General features: G+C 37.9%; 1 protein-coding gene across 3 annotated transcripts in view; it reads left to right on the top strand.

The window, feature by feature from the left end:
- The first annotated feature begins 4,041 nt into the window (after nucleotides 1–4,041).
- Nucleotides 4,042–20,076, top strand: part of ARAP2 (ArfGAP with RhoGAP domain, ankyrin repeat and PH domain 2) — a 127,677-nt gene continuing 111,642 nt past the window's right edge. Inside the window, exons 1-5 of one of the 3 annotated variants that reach the window (XM_087737376.1) lie at nucleotides 4,044–4,161; nucleotides 5,272–5,355; nucleotides 10,104–11,161; nucleotides 18,345–18,415; nucleotides 19,368–19,447. In XM_087737376.1, coding sequence (XP_087593502.1) covers nucleotides 10,254–11,161; nucleotides 18,345–18,415; nucleotides 19,368–19,447 — 1,059 coding nt within the window. In that variant the 5' untranslated portion in view covers nucleotides 4,044–4,161; nucleotides 5,272–5,355; nucleotides 10,104–10,253. Of the gene's footprint in view, nucleotides 4,162–5,271; nucleotides 5,356–5,709; nucleotides 5,783–10,103; nucleotides 11,162–18,344; nucleotides 18,416–19,367; nucleotides 19,448–20,076 lie in introns of those variants that run through there. The other 2 variants (XM_087737378.1, XM_087737379.1) reach the window with 2 other exon arrangements.

The following is a 20,076-nucleotide window of genomic DNA, read 5'->3' as shown; positions in this document are numbered from 1 at the left end:
GGAGGGGGCACAGCCAGGACAGCTGACCCAGACTGGCCAAAGGGCTATGCCATACCATATGACGTCATGCTCAGTATATAAACTGAGGGGACTTGGCCGGGGCAGGGGCACTGCTCAGGGACTGGCTGGGTATCGGTCAGTGGGCGGTGAGCAATTGCATTGTGCATCACTTATTTTGTATATTTTGTAATTATTATTATTTTATTTTCCCTTCCTTTTCTGTCCTATTAACTGTCTTTACCTCAACCCATGAATTTTACTTTTTTTTTAACTTTTTTTTCTGATTCTCTCCCCCATCCCACTGCGGGGGAGGGGAGTGAGCAAAAGGCTGTGTGGTGTTTAGTTGCCTGACGGGTTAAACCACAACAAACTCACAAATAAACTCAGTTCTTCTGTGTATTTTTAGATAGCTGACAAACTTTGTGTACAATATCAGAGCTCCTTGTAGGCTATCCATAAAGGAAGGAGTAGCAGTTGTTTCCCCCAGTTTATCTTATCAATTTGCTGTTTGTACAGCTAGTTTTGGAGTTCTTACATATAATAAATATGCAGCAAGTAGAACTGATCAATAATTTTAAAGATATACACATCAAAAAATTACAATATTTGAAAATTGGAAAATGGCTGACTAGTTTGAATCAGTTACATTGCCAGCTTAATGAACAATAAAAAATGTGGCAAACATCTACTATGACTTATGACAAACCACACAGATTTTATCTTCACCTACCAAAAAAAATTACCTACTTAACATTTTTTCATGATAACAACACAGAAACTCAAGGGAAGAGGAAATTATCAGATAATAAAATCTCTGCTGTTTTCAAGCCTGTCAGCAGATTTTCAAAACTCAAGAATATCAACAAGCCATAGAATAATACTGTGCCTTATGTCATATCTGAATTACATCAGAATTAGTAAGATACAATTTCCTTTTCAATTTTTGTGTTGGTTTTTTTTACCACAGTGTCAGAAAGCTGCCATTCCATGCTCTGACAGAGAACTATATGCTGTAGATAAACCAGAGGGTTGAGAGGTTTCTTAGAATCTGATAAATTATGCTATTTTTTTTCTAAGAAAGAGTAAACAGGATATAGAATCATAGAATCGTTAAGGTTGGAAAAGACCCTTAAGATCATTGAGTCCAACTGTTAACCTATCACTGCCAAGTCCACCACTAAACCATGTCCTCAAGCACCACATCTACCTGTCTTTTAAATACCTCCAGGGATGGAGACTCCACCACTTCCCTGGGCAGCCTGTTCCAATGCTTGACAACCCTTGCAGTGAAGAAATTTTTCCTAATATCCAATCCAAACCTCCCCTAGCACAACTTGAGGCCATTTGCTCTTGTGCTATTGCTTGTTTCTTGGGAGAAGAGACCGACCCCCACCTCGCTACAACCTCCTTTCAGGTACTTGTACAGAGCAATAAGGTCTCCCCTCAGCCTCCTCTTCTCTAGACTAAACAACCCCAGGTCCCTCAGCTGCTCCTCATAAGACTTGTGCTCTAGACCCTTCACCAACTTAGTTGCCCTTCTTTGGACGCACTCCAGCACCTCGATGTCCTTCTTGTAGTGAGGGGTCCGAAACCGAACACAGAACTCGAGGTGCGGCCTCACCAGTGCCGAGTACACGGGCACTATCACCTCCCTGCTCCTGCTGGCCACACTGTTCCTGATATTGGTTTGCCTGATACTGATAATGTCATTTAGACATACACAAAAAGACAAGAAAACCCCCTAAAGCCTCAAAAGCACAACATGGCTTAAAATGAACTTGTATATACTGCAATTTATTTGGACATAATGCAAATAGATATATGTAAACACAACTGAGTAGGTGTTTCAGAAATTTAATGCTTATTTCTCCCATTCCTTGCCCCACCCACCCCCCCCCCCCAAAAAAAAAAAAAAACTGAGAAAAAAATCTCAGATCTTGTGGTCTCATACTGTGGTCAAGAAAAGTAGATAAGTCTAATTCTGGTTGAGACACAGTGCATCAGGGTGCAGCGTCATATTATGCTCTGAGGGGAGATGCTATTACTGCACAAGTACAAATGTGCTGAAGGCAATCTCTTTTAGTGAGTTGCATGTGGGACTCTGACATCTCTTTCAAAGACAAACACCGAGGGGACCATTAGCTGTGGTCTCTGCGGCTGGCCCACTTATACAGGCAAATCGCATGGGTCTCCTGGAAGAGAAAGAAAGGTGGACTTTATAGAAGGACTTGGAAGTTTCTTGACAGAGAAGAGAGAAGAGCTCAAGGATATTAATCAATGACCATACCCTAAGACTTGCAGGAAAAAAATTCAGCCCAGCGTAAACTGCTAATTAATTGGGTTTTTGCATGGCAAGGCAAGCCTTACAAAGGGAGCAGGTCTTTTGTTGTTTACAAGACCTGAATCTTTCAAATACTTTAAGTTACTGTGGTTAAAATTCCTTTTCTAAGTCAGCATTCATTGGCATTCTTACTGTTCTGAAAGGAAGCTAGGCTCAGCTAGAAATCCTAGGCAAATTTGTGATCGGATGACTCTGTGAGTCATTAGGTTACAATCCAGAAAGGCTATGACCAAAAAGAGTATTAGTATACTTACCTGAATCACATCTGTGCACTAACTTGGTTTGGAAACATATGGGTCCCTTTGCAAATAATTGGGAATGACGCTGAGACAGACTCAGCAAAAGCATTAATAAAAACCCAGGCAAGAACATAATGAATTTCTCTAGGTTATCTAAAAAGGTAAATCCAAAAGTTCGCACTGCTGTGGGACTTTCTTGCCACAAAATTTGCTTGCATAATGCAAGTTTAGGAGGTAAAATTAACTGCATTTTTTTGGTACACTAGTATTTAGGCATCTAATAATTAGAACTGGCAGCAGGATTTTCAGAAGTGGTTCAGTGCTGGTGGAATTGGTTCTGTAATGCTGAACTTCAAGCTTCTAATTGTTTTGACTGGGAGTTGGAGTGAAAAAGTTGTTTACATTCACAATTGTGATCCTGAAACCTCATTTTACTACCGTGGCACCAAGAGTTTTTAACAGCCTTACTATTAGTAAGGTTATTTGGTAAGGCTGTATTTAGCACGTAGTAAGCAGTCTTTGAACTGGGAAAAAGAACCCAGGTTTACTTGCTCCTAAATGAGCACTTTAATTACTGACCTCTTTTTCTCAGTAAATCTTTGCTTCTTTTCTGCTTCAACAGAGTGGCAGACCTCAGGCTTCACCTACAACAGCGTGAATTTTGTGGTATGTCCTTGGATTTAATTAGAAAAAAAACAGAACTGATACATCAAGAGGAAGATGTATAGGTACAGTGATGGAATATATGAAAGTACTTTTCAGTCTCATTTTGTGCAGTGAAAAGCTAGTTTCAGCTGAGTGACAGTAATTCACGATGTGGGCGAGTTCCTAGAAGTGGGGAAGTTACATGCATTACTGAAAGCTTAGTAATTTTTTTGTTTTTTTTTTTTTAAAGCAAGTGATCACTCAACAGCTGTTCCACTACTGTAAGGCAGCACTGCTTCCTCGCACCCAGAGCGCCCGCCCTGAGGTGGCTCCGTTTGCTGCCAGAGGTGATAGAGGGGAGCCCTTTGCTCGCTGGCCGGGCTGCCGGCTGCCCTGCAGCCCGCGGCTCCCAGGCAGGGAGGGAACCGGGAGGGAGCCCTGCCGCCACCCCAGCCCAAGTCGCTGAGGGGGACACGGGCGCCTGCGAAGGGATGCGCTGGGGCAGCGCGCACTCCCAGGGCCGAAGCCTGCGGCTGCCAGCAGGCCTCCTCCTGACTCCTCAAGAAATATGCTGCCCGGCGAGCACGCCCTGAGCCCCCGCCCCGCCGGCCCACGCGCGGAGCGGCGGCGCGGAGGGGCGCGGAGCGGCAGGCGCTCCCCGCCCGCGCCCAGGTGCGGCCGCCCGCTGCGGGAGCGAAGGAGGGCGGGGGCTCCGCGCCGCGGGCGCGGCTTGCCGGGGAGCAGCGCGGGGGTGGGGTAGAGTGGAGTGGAGTGGGGTGGGGTGGGGTGTGGAGGCAGGCAGGAAGGAAAGAGAAAGAAAGCGAGACAAGTGATCGGGGAGCCGCAGGGAGAAGAGAAATCTGAGGCAATCTTAAGTCCTGCTCTTCTTTCCCCCTGCCCCTCTCTCCCCGCCTTCCCTGCTGCTTTTTGCCAGAGGTAAGCCGGCCTCCGCGGGGCGCGGAGTTTGCGAGGCAGAGGGCAAGGACTGCCCGCCCGCTGCCCTGTACGCGGCGCGGCGGCCTGCGCGGGCGGCTCCCCGGGCCGGGCTGCTGCGGGCACGGAGCTTCCCCGTGGGCCGCTGCTGTGGTGCTGGAGGTCCCGGTCCCGCCGGCAGCGCAGCGGCCAGCGAAAACGGCACTGCTGGAGAGTAACTTTAAAGTTACCGGCGAGTTCAGGGGCGAGGCTGAGTGGTTTGGTACAGGGCATGCTTCAGATGAGCGTCAGATACCAAAGTTGGAATCTGACAAGAAATAGCTCGTAGGCAGGTAGAAAATAAGGCGTGTATTATTTTCCTCTTGTTTTTTTGTTTTTTTTTTTTTTCCTAGCTTAAATTATTTTAACGGTCTCTAAATGCCATACTAAGGAGCAGTGTTTTATTACTGTGTATTTATTTACTCTATGAGTTGTTTTTGTGAAGTTAGACACGAACGGACTTCTTGTTAGCTGCCAGTATATTTCTGGGAATTTTATCAGAAAATGCATAAAGTTCACTTTGAGAAAGTCAAAGATCCACTAGCATGTCCTAGATAGAAAAAACAAAAAGTGAGTGATACAGCACCCAAGTGTTGCCACAGCAACTTGCTAAAGTGTACTCGGCCAATTCCACCTTTAGTTTGCTTATTCATGCCATGCAGTTCCTTACTCCGGAGACTGTCTGCAAGTTGTTCCACTGGAATTTCTTGCGGTATGAGGTTTGATTCTGAGGTAGCAAAGGTGGCCGAACCTTTCCCTGGAAGAGAAGTGTTCTGAAATAAAACAAACAAACAAACAAACATTTTGACACAGGATGTACTTAAAGGTATTTCGTAATTATCCACTGCGTGGAACTACACTTAGTAACTTCCTTGCGTTTGGGAGGGGAACAGTTCTATCGGAATTGTTGCAATCAGTTATCTTGCTCTGAGTTGACCCAAATGTTAATTCATTAAGGAACCACTTTAAAAAGGTTATTTGAGAGTTTGCTGGGTTTTTTTGGAGCATGCAGTCACTATGCAGATTGCATCACGTAGATTTTTTGAAAGATCTTTAATGATCTACGTTTTCTAGGCCTCTTAATTTTGTCAGTGTGTATGCAGTCAACTACAATGGGAAGATGAACTTCACCACTGGCAGATTTCATTCTGCTCCATGGTAAGTCCTGTTGTAGTGTTTTTTGTTTTGTTTTGGGCTTTTTACCTGGTTTTTTTTTATCTTAATCTAGTACGTGGTTTAGCAGAAGCTAGGAGCAAGCCTGAACTTGCTTGTATTTGTTAAACTGATTGCTTAAAGTGTGATTATCTTGCCATGCACTTCTAAAGGTTTGACACTTTCTTCAGGCCAATATCTGTAGTGATCTTAGAAAGGGAAAAAAAGAGTCTCACTTGAGTGTTTCTATATTCAGCTGTATTCTACTGTTCGCACATGTCAGTATTAAAAGTTGGATTGCTTGCGTGCTTCAACATAGATTTGCCTGTCTGTCTTCCAATCAGTGTTGTCTTGAAGACTTTTCAACTTGAAAATCATAGAATGGAGGAATTACAGAACCAACTGATACGGCATTTCAGAATGTTAGATGCAGGTACATATCCTCAATATGAGGGAAGGTTCTGAAAGTTACGTATGTTTTTCTGTGCCAGTGTTGACCTTTATCTTTGGTGCTATTTAGCTGTCACTTTTAGTAAAACAAAAAGACCTGTTGTGCCACTCTGAGTTGTTGTACCTCCTTGTCTAAGCCACTTCCATAAGATGGGAAAAGGAAGGATGTGAAAATCAGTTTGAAAAGAAGTGTTGGAAACGTCATCTTCTATGGAAGAAAGTTGGGTGATCCCATATAAGGCTTGGGATGCGCAGCACAAATTGCAATACATCTGCTGCCAAAACATATTTTCTTGGAAGAAAAGCCCAGATGGTTTCCCTTGTATTGTTTTTTCCCCATAGCAATTTAAATGTTTTACCCTTATTTCTATAAAATTGAATGGTCAAGTATCTTCCAAGAAGCTTGATTTTTGTATAACCGCTATAGGATTTTCCTGGATTTAGTAACCATGTTGAATGATGACTTTTGTCTTGTTACACTATATTGGAGAATATGATAGTACACCAAGAATCAGTTTTATTTAAGCAAGGCCAAATTCCCCTCGATTTTTTTTTTTCTTTTTTGATATTTATTTCTGTCAAATACAGTGGGAAAAATATATTTCACCTTGCTGCTGAGAGAAAAAGTTTTGTTTTGCAGGGTGTATGCAACTACGTGCATTAATGTTGATGACTATTGTTTACTTAAACTTGTCACAGTGGTAGAAATATGGACGTGAAAGTGACTGTATGCATATAAATGTGTATATATCATATATATGCACTACACGTCTAATGCTATACAAACATTGTTTAGGGTTTGTTATGACTTATTCCTCAATTAAAGCTATGGAGGAGATTAAATTCTTTTTTAAATTGATATTAATTACATTGACACAGATTAATATATTGGATAAGGCGGTCCTTGAGTTCTGCGTTTCTGTATACTTCTTGAGCTTAAGCCTTCACTAAGGAAAAAACATTGTAATATAAGAAACGATTCAGTATTTGTCTTCTAGCCGGCAATACAAACGTTCGCTAATGTGTGTAGATTTGTTTAGCTGTTTGTTACTTGAATCTTTGTCTGAGTAGTCAAACCAAAACAGGTGTCAGTATAACCGTTTGCTCACACCCACAAAATATGTGACTGTGAACTTACTGGTATCTAACCAGCTGTATAGATAGGCCAGATCTATAGCACGTCTTCATAAATCTTGATGGATGAATTGACAGCTTCTGCCATAGATTACTAGAGAAACAAAAAATGGCTCGGGCTTCAGCTTCTAGCAGTGCTGGCATTTTGTGGTCAAAATGTCTTCCCAGCGAGCAGTTTCTTCCTTTCTCAGTCTGCTACACGTTTCATTTATAAAATACACTGCAAAAAGTAATGGTTCTTGCAAAGTTTGTTCTGTGCTAGGTAATCCTGTGCGTTGTTATGTGGTTTATACAGAGATGGGTTAGGATCCAAATAACTGTTAACAGATGGCTATTTGTGTTCCTGAAGTAACGACAGTGGAGGTGTTCCAGAATAAGGTGTGGGCAAAGCATGTAGGAAAAACAGGATTTAGATACCGAAAAGAGTGTGTGTGTATAAATACGCATGTTTATATAAAAATATATATTTATTTATAAATATATAATGAAAAGCTACTTTCCTAAGTGTCTTTTGTGTTACTGCAGAAGGTGGAGGGATTGAGAGAATGATACCGTCTGAAAATAAACACTAACACCTCAGGGACAAAATACCCAAACACCACCATGAAACCCAGAACTGCCAAGGAAGGTGGAAATGGCTGAGATAACCAATTGCAACTCCAACTTTAAAACGCTTAGACTGATATGCTAACATTGCAGGGGTTTTATATACTTGAACATGTAGGGGTGGGGTTGTTTGTTTGTTTTCTTTAATGGGTACGTGAAAGACTATTCTCTGGCACAAACAGTGCCTGCCTGATACTTTTTGCCCACTTTAATAATTTCTGTACTAACTATTTCTCATTCTGTACTCAGAATATATATTCAACCTCTTAGGAGACTATGTATTTATATTTGTATTTTTCATGGTTTAGAGATGGGTGGAGGCCAGACTGTTGAATTTTATCTTATATGGCTAGAGGCTTACGTGAAAAGCCTGAGGAAATGCTGATGTTTGAAATTTTTGAAGGAACGATGAGTGTTTAGATAAGTACGAAGGTTGGGAAAGGACAAAGTTAAATCTAAAAGCTTATTGTTAATCAGTTTAACTCAATCCAAGGCTTTTTTAATGTAAGTGACTTGGGAATCTTTTAGTGAGGGTTAACTCCCTAACAAACTTCATCTCTCTTGAGAGGCTGGTGTCTCATTGGCCTATAGAGTTCTCTCTCTAAAAAGTTTTGAATTTAGTTGAATGAAGTTTATGAATTTCATACTCAAGATAATAAGTCACTTCTCAGACTTGTGGACAGTGATCAAAGCTGATAAAAATATTGCCCTAAAAATGAAGTTAGAGATAAACAAGAATCCAAAGACTTATTTTAAATAATGGAACACTTACAGTAAGTGTGCTGTGTTGATTTTTACATCTTCCAGAAAAATGTGGGTTTGTTCTTCTTTTTTTCCTCTTATTATGTCACATATGGTATAAGTATAGAAAGATTTGTTTTTTCCCTGGTTTTTATTACTGCTTTTTGAAAGTGTGGGAGTAATAAAGATATTTACAAAATTTTGCAAGAGAAGACTTCTAGTGATTGAGCTGGTTATTTAATCATTTATTTCATAATCATAATAAAGTACAGTCACCAATAGCAGCGACAACAGTTGTGCTCCATTCAGTACATGATTTTAAATTTGTATTTATTTATATGTGGCTTTGGGGAATGAGGAGGGGCATAAAGATTTATTTATGACTGCTTTTCTGAATAATGACTTAGTTATTCAAAAGACATTGGGGAAAGCTTACAGGAAGAGTTTTTAATCTTTTATTGGCAGAATTGATACAGTACAAAAGTAGGCAATCTCTTAAGCTTCAATTCTAGATCATAAGTAGTGCCCTGTTTGTCAGGAAATATTTTGAAGAATAAGGTATCAATACCTACTATCATGGATATATTCTGGGCATATGATTTTTTTCTTGCTAATTGCTACTTAAGTCTTATGCTGTTCTACTGAAGCTGTTCTTTCTTTTCCAGGCTGCTTAAGGCTAGTACCTGCATGCCAGGACAGCTGCTACAGTCAGCAGGTTTCCCCAGGGCCAAATTACTCTTTATAGAGGAGGTGAAAAAACCTGTTGACTGCTGCTGATCTTAAACCTTCTTTAAAGAGATGTGATTTCAGGCTGTCTCAAACACCTTCAGAGTGGTAGCTTCTCCATCTGCTTTGGATTTTGTAAATTGTGAATTTGGATATGGCCCTGAAAGAAAGAAGAACTCAAATAGGCGGAATCTGGAAAGTGCAAGAGCTGAGTTGGAAAATACTGAGCAAAAACTCTCACGGGCACTTGAGATACCAGATGTCCCTAGTGTGGAGGCCAGAACTTGCCTATGGGGTTATGCCTCTGCTACTGTTTGTGGCCAAGGGAAAACTGCTTCTTTGACAGAGTTGAAAAGCTAGTAGTTACCTGTTTCCTGTTTTCCCTCGTGACAGTTCTTTGAAGGGCCTGATCTGCAGGACGTACTTTGATCACCTCTGTAGCTTTCTAACTGTAGTTATTTAAACAACTACGGCACTTTTGTCCGCCCACCCCCACCCCGCTCAGAAGTGATTCTACCTTTGTAAACTATTTTATTGGTTATGGTACTTTTTCAGTTGGATTCTCAGTTAAAGAGGGCTTCAACCCACAGTTCACATAGAATCCTCTAGCCGGTCATTTTCCCTTTTTCCCATTGAAAGTGTGCTTAAAATTGAGTTTAAGGCTCAGAAGATAAGGCAGTAGAAGCCCTATGCTGTAGTTGATTGGTGCTAGCGTAGGAATAGGAAAGCTTTGAGTTCCAGCTCTGATCTTATGTCAGTTTTTCTCCCCCTTATATCCGAGTACTGTGTAATAAGAGTGTGTGTGTGTAGATCAGTGATTCATCTCTTAACAGTTCATCTTGAAGTCAACTACTAGGATTATATGTTTTAAGACTGTATTACTTGTCCTGAGTTAAGACTTTGATTTCTCTGTTCTCTTTATACAGGCCAAGATAAAAGGATGGAGAGGTTATGCTGTTTACCCTCCTTGAAATTTTCATATATAAGCAATTTAAAAATATTGCTGTATAAATGACAGGGAGCCTTTCAGAATTTTATTCAAGATTAATGTGAATTCAGATGGGAATATTTTTTAATGCCCTTTTTCTTTTCTGTAGGTTTGCAGTCTTTAAAAAAAAAATCAATTTGAACTGAAGAAACTTGAAGAAGTGTCTTGAAGAAGCTGGTACTCTTCATTGGCTGGCTGACAACAGATTTAGAGAGCTTTGTTGCTAGTGAATATGCGTGCATCCTGACTATATTTCTACATGACTGTGTGGGGCAATATTCGGAATGAAGCTGCCATTATGTCATCCACAGTCAATGGCACCAATATTGAAGAATTCTTGGTCAACATTAACTTGGGGCAGTATCTTCCTAACTTTAAAGAATATGGCTATAACATTGTGACAGATTGTGTGGGAATAAATAATGGTGTGCTTCAGCAAATGGGAGTGTTGCCTACAGGGCACCGCAGAAGAATTCTTAAGCAATTAGACACCACTCTTTCAAAAATGCAAGGAAATACTCTTTTCCGTGAAAATTTAAAACTCCAAGACTTAAAAGGTTTAGAAGAGAAGCAATGTTCATCCTCAGATCAGGAGTCTCCAATAAGCAATTCAAGTGTAGATGGGACTAACTTGATACCTGCAACATTGTCAGAACACCTTCTTAATAAAGCTTACATTGATAAAGAAGGGTTTGAACTTGCAGAGCAAAACTTATCGGAGGCAAATGATGATAGCTTTACAGATTTGGATTTTTCTAGTTTATACCAGAATTCAGACAGCATACTAAAAGCTGTCAATCTAAGTGGAAGTATTAAGATGAATACTCAGCCAGATGCATCACTGGAAGAAGCTTCTGCATACCAAGCTGATGAGCACTTGGCTGGCTGTTTGGCATTTCATGATCCTCCTTCTTCATTTGCTCATTCATGTGAGACAAAATACAATGAAAGCAAACATCTGATGTTAGCAGATGACGGTGATTTAACTGATAGTCAGCCAAATTCTCCATTCTTTAAGTTTAAAGGAGAAATGGTAGACAATGACTTATATGATTCTTATACGCAGAACTGCATGAAAGTATTTCCAAGAGCAAGCCGGTCTTTTATATTAAGGCATCGACCTGTACCAGAAATTCCTGAATCAAGTAAAGTTCAAGCTTCGTCAAGGTAATTGCTGTTTCTTTCTAATGAAGAACTGCTATCATTGTAGAAATTATGGTTTGGGTGGTCTCGCAGGTTATTTATGTAATTTTTTGGTGGATTTTTTTAATACGTGCTGTAAATAAACTGCATCTGGCATGAATGTTGCTACACTAACTGAAGGATTAAGCTTCAATGCAAGTTAAAAGTGCAAATGAGAGTATAAAGGGAAATTTTAGAACAGTGTTTCCTTATAGCCTCCCCAATCACCTCTGCGTCTACTTATTTTCAAAGAAAGGAATCTTTATTGCTTTAGATATAACCCTTGTTAAAACCAACTATATGAAGCATTTTTAAACTTGATCTGTATGCTGTTAAGATAGGAAAGAATGGAAATACACAAGTGTTACAAAACCAAGACTGAAGAATAACAGAAAAAGCTGTTGAATCTATTCCAAACCGAAACATTGCTGCTAATATTAATTAGACCTTAGCTCCAGTGTTTCTGATGAAATTCTGATCCATCACAGGAAAATGGTGACAAAATGGTGATTTCAAGAGAGCTAAAAATTGTCCCTTAAGTATAAAAATTTATTTTTATGATGAGACAACAGTTATTGTGAAACACAAGTATTCAGGTTCTATGGTAGTAACTTTTAAGCTCATACCTTTCAAGAGATACTGTTCTTGGAAAAGACAAGCTTATTATCTTTATATATGTAACTTATAAGAAAGATACGGGAAGTTTTACACACCTACACGTATTAATGTAGTTTTACCTAAAAAGTGGGGCAAAATTTAGAAAATCCTTCTTGTCTCTTTTGTGCATTGTATGGTGTAGCCACCCTGTAAACAAAGCAGGATGTGTCTGATATGATTGCATGCATGGGCACAAGAAGACAGTTACATGAGAATCTTAAGTCTTAGCCTTAAAGCACATAAATTTTTTTTTGTTTTAAGTTAGAATAGGGTATTTTGTGGAGGAGGAAGTTATGTTATACTGTGGGTCTAAAGCAAGGACTTTCTTCAAGAAGGCTCTTATAAATTTCTAAACTGGTTGTCATTTAACTGTTAACTCAGAGAATGAATGCAACCAGTTTGTAATATTAGGTGTTGGCTTTTGCTGGTGTCCTCATAATAACAAAACCTTAGCTTTTAATGATGCTTGTAGTATAAAAATATTTTTGAGGCATTCCAGCAGGAAAAAGAAGTGGAAAAGGGGAGGGGAGGGAACCAAACCACGATAGATCTGGGAGGTTTTCAGAGTTCATGGAATCTTTGTAAGGGTAGTTCTGTGCAGCATTGGTGAGGATAGTATTGGATAGAGTTCAGTAAAGTTTGTTATGATAAATTGCATAGGAGAGTTTGAATTTGTTTCAAAATATTCATGTGATGTGGGTGTGGATTTTTCTTCCTTCAGAATGGTTGAGTTCATAATCTAAATCCACAAATTAGTGAGTAGTGCTTATTGTCTTGAATAAGCATCAGTTGTTGTAGCTTGTCTTGCAAAAATATGATGGAATGTAGAGGAAAAAGTCTGATGTTAGAACTTAACTCCAGGCCTATCTTAATAAAAGTAATATTGTTTGAATGTTAAAAATAATAGGCAGTGAATGTACAGTTGATCACAATATTACAGGCTGTGTAAATGAAGAATATCTCCCCACAGATTAACCTGTGATATTTCTATTTCTGTTCAGTATAAGCATTTACTCATCATGCTGGTTAAGTGTCTTAAACAGAGAAGAAAAATTCATGCAAAGGCATATGCAAAGTTTTGTCGGTGTAGGCATATCCAAATCATTAGGTTGTACTTTTTTTAGTCTTTTTTTTTTTTTTTTTAACCACCAGCTATGCCTGGAAGGGACATGTCTGAGAATGTTTTGTATTTTATCTTGTCTTTTTCATCTGCATATCTCAGCAGTTAGAAACATCATTAGCGAGTTTATACATGCCCTAAATGTGGAGTTTTCCCAGCCTTTATGTTTCTTTTAGATTATTGAAAGTTAGTGTTAAATGTTGTAATGCAATTGTTTGATTGAACAGATGGAGAGGCAAAGATTCTTTAAAACAATTAAGAGACTTTTGTGTGCCTTAAAAAATGTTTCGTCAGTGCCTTCCAAATCATCAAAAAATTGTGCTTATTGAAACTTAAGTATAAACATCTTTCAGTGAGGAGTAGCTTTATGTTAACTTTTGTAGCATGATTATCCCTACTTCATATAATACAGCTATTCCTGCTGAGCTGAAATGGGAATCTCATCCTAAAAGATAACAGTAACCAGCTACTAAAAAAGTACTCTTAATGTCTTTTGAGAAACAATCATCCAGTAGAGAGAATATGCTGTATTTGTAATCTTCTCACCATTGAAGGAAATCCTCTAAATCCTAGTCTGTTAGTGATTAATATGTGACTGAGCCACTTACTTCATTACCCACCATTTTGATTTGTGAGCTTCAGTTTATTTTCTTCATCTTTATGCTCCAGTTATAACAATGTGGAAATCCTGAAGGACAAGTAGCAATCTGTCTGAGGAAGATCAAGGCTAAACCAGAACTTCAAACCAGAACTTAAACTTCACAGAAACATTCTTGATAACCTTGCTGAGTATTTTTTTAGAGGCAAAGAATTAATACAGAACTTTAACCTGAGGAAAGCATCTTTAACCTCAGGAAAGATTGTGTCTGTTTTACAGAATTGCATAGACAAATTGTTTCAACTGACTTTTATTGATAGATGCTGGTTTCATCCTTATTACATGGCGTGAAGGCTTTTCTGTAGAGGCAGAGAAGTCCCACTGAAATCTTCTGTGAAACTCAACATTTGCTTCCAGTTGTGCGTGGATATTTGTCATTAAATTTTTATGCAAGGAAATGCTTTTCTCATTACCTCCTATGTGCCTTCTGGCACAAAAGTTCCTATGGTGGGTCTCCTTCTGCCTCTTAGTAGTGCTGTGACCGTGTCACTTTTTATTACTAATAATGTGCTTGCCTCTCTTGCAAGTATATCTGCTTCCCTGTGCCTCACTTGTGCTCCTGGTTCTTGCCTGTAACAAAACTTGCTTTCAGCTGGTAATACACCATAGCATTTTAGAAGTTGGAAATATTTTGGTTTTCTTTCTTCTTTGAAGTATATGTGGCATCACTGTAGCACTGAGGGGTGCAGAATTAAAAAAAAAAAAAAAAAAAGTGGCAATTAGACAGTGTTCTTGATAGTGGGGTTATTGTGCAGGTTTTAGTAGTGGTTTTGGTTGATCAGATTGAAGTGATGTGTAATTATGCTAGATTCTTGTCAGCTAGGCTTTTCCTTCTTACAACATGAGCTCTCTGTTGATACAGAATTAGTAAAGATAACTCTAAAGGTGTTTAAAAGCACTGGAATTGTCAAGAGGATTGCAAATCATCTTCCAAAATTGAAATAATCTGCATCCAAAATGTCTTTATTAGACAAAGTCATCACCCTTTCTGAGACACTACATTCTGTATTTAACTGAGCAGTCTTAAATTTTTAATATGGTTCACCAGTCATGTTGTGGAACAGAACAAAGGGTTAAACACAGTGGATTGGAAGTTTCATGGTCTTTCTTGATAATTATGGTTTAAGTGACTTCTTCTATGCAGACATGAGTGAAAAATTGAGGCTTTTGTAAGACAGAATAGTGACAGTAATGCAATGGATGGAGCTAACCACTGACGTGACTTTAGCACAAGATTAAAGATGGTAAGTATAGAGATAGTCTTAGATGCTTTGGATGCTTTGGATCATGTAATTTAGCAGTCACTCTTAGGTGAAAGAGCTACTGTTGCATCATCTGTTCAAAGAAAAAGCTTAAGCAGATTTACAACGTGGTAGACCTGTGTGTTAAACAGAATGCTACACAGCCAAAATTTCAGGCTGATGAACTCTATATCCTTTTAGATTTTTTTATATCCCCCAAGTTTGTTACTTATTTTGTTCAGTAGTGGGATTGCTCTGATTCTTTATGAAGAGAAATAAGAAATAGACCAAAAGTAATTCTGGAAAATATGCTGAGTTTGGGGGAAAATATAAATAAATAAAATACATAATGATGCTTGGCCTGAGCAGGCACTATTCGGCTTCTGCAACTGGCAGATCCTGTGGTTGAAGCTGGGGCTGATAGTAGCTTGGTGCTGATACTCTTTAGACTCCATTTTTTAATATAAGTGGTCAAGATTGCTAATGAGGTGCCCAAGCTGGTGCTGCCGTCTCTCTACTGTGTTCTGTCACACAAAGCAAATTTTTTAGGAGGGAGAAGCTACTCCCTCTCTTTTTCTATGGTCAAGCATCACCATTAATTTACCTCCGCAAGCAGTCTATGAACCCCAGAGCTCTAACACAGCATGCTAGAGCACTTTTGACGTGTTTGCATTATGGGAGGGTTAGGTCTTGAGATAGATAGAAAAGAAAACATGTTTTGAATGAGTTTGGAAACAAAAGCTTCATTCATTTAAAACACTCAGCAGATGAATGCCAGTAAAGACTTAGAAGCACTGACTGCTTACCCTGACCTCTCTCCCTCACTTTATTTGCAAAGTGACAGGAGTATATTGAATAAAACAGCTCAGCTCAGCCCAGTGCTAAGCTCTCACCTTTCCAGTCTCTCAGCCTTTAGCAAGACCAGTCGCTGCCTCATCACACCCTTTCATCCTGTTTATGCATAAGTAAAGGATGGTGGGGAAGAGTATGCAGCCTCAGCCTCATCCAGTACCTCTTAATATAGAAAAATAGTGGGTCTGAATCTCCACAGTTGTAACAAAGTGATAATTTAATTTAAATTATTATTATATCTTTGTAAAATTGGCATACTTTGTGATTGGCAGACTGCTTGTACTAACCTTCCTTTAAAGAGCAAAATAAAGAAGATCATTAATCTGAAGAGGTATTACATTTTGGAAATAGTTAAGGAAAGTCATAGATTGGTGTAGATAGAAGATTTTTTCTTTGTTTTTTTTTTAATCTTATTTGCCCGAAAAGAAGTCTTCGGTATTTTTCTGTCTTTTAATCCAGATATTCATTTGTACAATAACTAACTATTCTATTGAGCACTGACAAATTATTATCATTTTATAGCTTGCTGTGTGTGTTGTTTGTTATACATAATCTTTGAAGCAGATATTCAGAGTAAACTTGTTTCATTTATTTTATATCTTGAGATAGTTTTTACTTGACATCATAGGTTAGAACTTTGTTTTCCAAAAATGACAAAAAGGTTTTAGTGTTGATCGCTGGAAAAAAACGACTATGGTTTTCTTATTAGCAGGTTTTCTTGCCATGTATACATACATCTAGGCACATAATCAAAAAAGAATACACAAGTCCTGAAAAATACATGAATTAAAAAAATGCAGGTCTTTGAAGGCTGATTTGTTATTTTTTCATTTCCTGGTGAATTTATCTTCACTTGTTGCTGTTACCATTACCCACTTTTAAATCCATCCACCCTGCAACTAAGCCAATGACTCACTGTTTTACATAAGGAAGAAAACCATCATTTTAAAAGCTCTCTGAGTCAGAGCTGCTTATCTGTATCTCTAATTTATTTTAATGCTGTTAATACCCTTAAAAAAACACAGTCTAACAACAAAAAATCCAGTCTGTGTTGGAAAAGTTAAGGTGGTGGGTTTTTTTTTTTTGTAAATATACCAGGTTCTTTAAAATTAGGTTAGTACAAATGCATGAAGGTAATTTGCTAGTGTAGCTTCAAAAGATATAACTACATAATTTTTAGTAAAATGTATGAAGAAACAGAGACTTTTAAAGTATTTGCTGTCTGTTTTTTGTAATTTTAACTCAGGAGAGTAGACAATTATGTGTGGGAGCTAGGCCATGATCCACCTTCACTGGCCAAACTCACCCCGTGAGTTTTCTAAAACCAGGATTTTACAAAATATTGTTGAGGAATTTAATTGATATAACCTGGATAACATTTGAAATGTCAAGTAACTTTATAAGTTGCGGCTTCTGTCTTGAATTTAATAGGTTGTTTGGGGCAGATTTAGACATGGATTAAAAATGATACGAAATAATAGTTCATAAATGTAGGCCTTCTGTCACAGAGAAAGATCAGCCTGTAATATGGAGTAATTAAACTTGGACTTCATGGGACAGTATTTCTAAAGTTTTGAATATATCTGATCTTAAAAGAATAAAATTTCTCAATATGTCAAGTGGGGAAACAAAAATCAGGAATATTGGTATTTTTAGTAAAACATACTTATCTTTGGCTTTGAAGGATGGAGGACCTGCAAACTGTTAGAAAAACTTCAAGGATCTTGTATGGCATTTATCAGTCAATGAATATTCTATAAGGATGCATGAGGATCTGTATTACTTTTATTTCAAGCAGAGAAAATGAAATTAAAGGGAAAAATTACTAATTATTCATGTTAACATGGGAAATCAGAACTTGGCTGAAAGCAGCTCTAATACAGACTGCTAGAGTAGTGAAGATGGGTTAGAAATGTACTAATTCAGGCATATTTGTTCCTGTGTTGTTATTCTAAAGCTGCTGTCTCTGCCTGAAACCTCAATAATAATAACAAATAATAATGAAAAAAATGTAATCTTTAACAGCATGATGAGTGCCACCAATAATAAAATGATTTTTCTGTTGTGTATGGGGATACATTCTTACAAATTTACAAAATGTGCTGTGATAGTCACAGGCAGTTGCAATGCAATGACATTTATGTCTCAGATTGACAGGTTTCTGGGAAAAATTCACCTTAGGAAATCAAAACTTCACAGCAAATTTTTTCAGTGTTTGAGAGCATGTTTTGTCTGGATTTCCATGCCCAGGCTCCCTTTGAACTTGATAAATTAGATTTTCATAGTACATCCTTCTTTAAATATAGTAATTGGTAATGAGCATGAAAGAGAAGGGAGGGTGAAAAGTGGGGGATCTCCATGCTTCCCAGAAATCTAAATGTATGATAAGGTCAATTCAAAACAAACAAAAAAGCCAAAGTCAAGGTGTGTGCTAGAATCAGAGAAGTATTCAGTGTCATAAAGGGAGGAAAACAGACTGTTGGGTGACTTTTAAATTAAATCAGAAATTTTCCCAAGACTTAAAATTGACTATTTCTATATTTGTATATAATTTTAATAGTTTAACTGCATAAGATGTTTTTGCTCCATTTCTGGGAAATTTCACTTAATGTTTTCATTTTGTGCTCTGTTTTGTTCAAGTTCCCTTCAGAAAAGAAGAAATGTGGATCTTGTAAATATTTCTTGCACTGGGAGGCAAATTTCAAGAAACAGTGAGTTAAACACGCTGATATTTACATCTTGAATACTGAGGAAAAAAGAAACCTCAGACCAGCATTTGTCTAAAATGAGTGTTGACTTGCTTATTCTAAGAAATATTGGGCATCTGGAAGGTCTTGAAAAAGTGATGTATGTAATAGCAGAGCATTTAACCACTTCTGCATTTTTACTTAGTTTTTGTGTATGAACTAATAAAATGAAAATTAGAAAATCCAGTCTTTAAACCTCATTTATTTTAATATACTTTTTTAGACTACAGTATTTTGAGTTTCTTAGATTAGATCCAGATTTTTTTAAGCAGAGTTAGCTTTTTCTTGAAAGATAGAAGGAGCGTATTCCTGACTAATGCTACTTAATTTGTTAGTTAGTGCTCATAGCTCCAGGAAATAACAGGAAATTAACTGTACTAAATAGTTTACTGGAAGAGTTTAGAAGTCTTGTGCAGTCAGTTGTAAACAAAAGTTCTTTCATACTCTAGAGGTATGTCTTCTTTAAAGTCATGCATATTAATTTCAAGCAAATACTTGGTCACAAAATGAAGATTGTGCACAAATGAGTTTGTGTGTTTTTTATTTTTTTAAAGTCAGAATAAAGGAGACTTTGGAGCTATTGCTCCTATGAGTATGCAACAAAAGTTTGTGGTTACTTTGTTTGTTTGTTTAACTTGATGGAGGATAGGAAAGAAGAAAATCCCTGTATGCAAGTTATATCCAAATTATATAGTAATAGTAGTAGTGTCTGACTAGGTAGTGTCTGAGGGGAAACGAGGTGTCTGGAGTTCAGTTAGAAATGGGAAATTGTTTCTTGTTCTTCAAAATTTTTTCTGAGGACAGAGGAATCAGAAACAGCAAAATCTGTGTCCCTTCTTGATTTTATTAGTACTTTAGTAGAGTATTGCACTGTATGACTCTGTATTTATTCTTTTGTTTGTTTGTTTGTTTTAAGAAACTTTCATGGAAGAAAAGCCACCCATCATCTCTCCATATGGGGAAACCTTTATTTGTGACAACCCTAAAGATGCTAAAGTAAGTTGAGAAGTCTGGATATAAATGGTCTATCTTCACTTTAATCTTCATGTTATGTATTTTATATTGCCCTTAATTCTTTTTTTCCTCTGCTTTTTCAGTTCCCAGTAACTTTTCAGTCTTTTGAAAAAGGTTTATTGTGTAGCTATTTGGGGACTAGTGACTTCTCTTAATCTGGAGATACACTTTGTACTGTTCACTAGGAATAGGAAGCTGTGGTTTTGGTTGGTTGGATTTTTTTTTTTTTTGGTTTTGTCTTTTTTAAACAACGTAGGACAGATAACTGACTTTTTTTTTTTTTTTTTTTTTTTTTTTTCCCAGTGCTGCCATATCAAGTGCAAAACAGTCAGTTACAGGTAGTTGCAGACTACCTTGATGCCTTCCTTTTACCTTCCTAGGTACAGCGGTATATTGCAATACTTTGTGCCTAAGTAAGGTTAAATGGTGGATAACCATTAGAATTGACTAGTAAAGGTAAAAGTGGCCTAGTAAAGGTAAAAGTGGCTTTTCTCTTTTCTGATAATTGAAGATCGAGACTGGGCATCTCTACACAGGCTTGTGTATATCCTATGAAAGCAGCTTACATGTTAGCTTAGATGATCTAATGGTCACTTTTGGCCATACTCTTT

Source organism: Nipponia nippon, unplaced genomic scaffold (genome assembly GCF_047370975.1).
Source record: "Nipponia nippon isolate SJK-2023a ecotype South Korea unplaced genomic scaffold, ASM4737097v1 scaffold_6, whole genome shotgun sequence".
Taxonomy (NCBI): Eukaryota; Metazoa; Chordata; class Aves; order Pelecaniformes; family Threskiornithidae; genus Nipponia; species Nipponia nippon.
The sequence above is the reverse complement of the archived record's forward strand: the minus strand, read 5'-3'. Positions and strand labels throughout refer to the sequence as shown.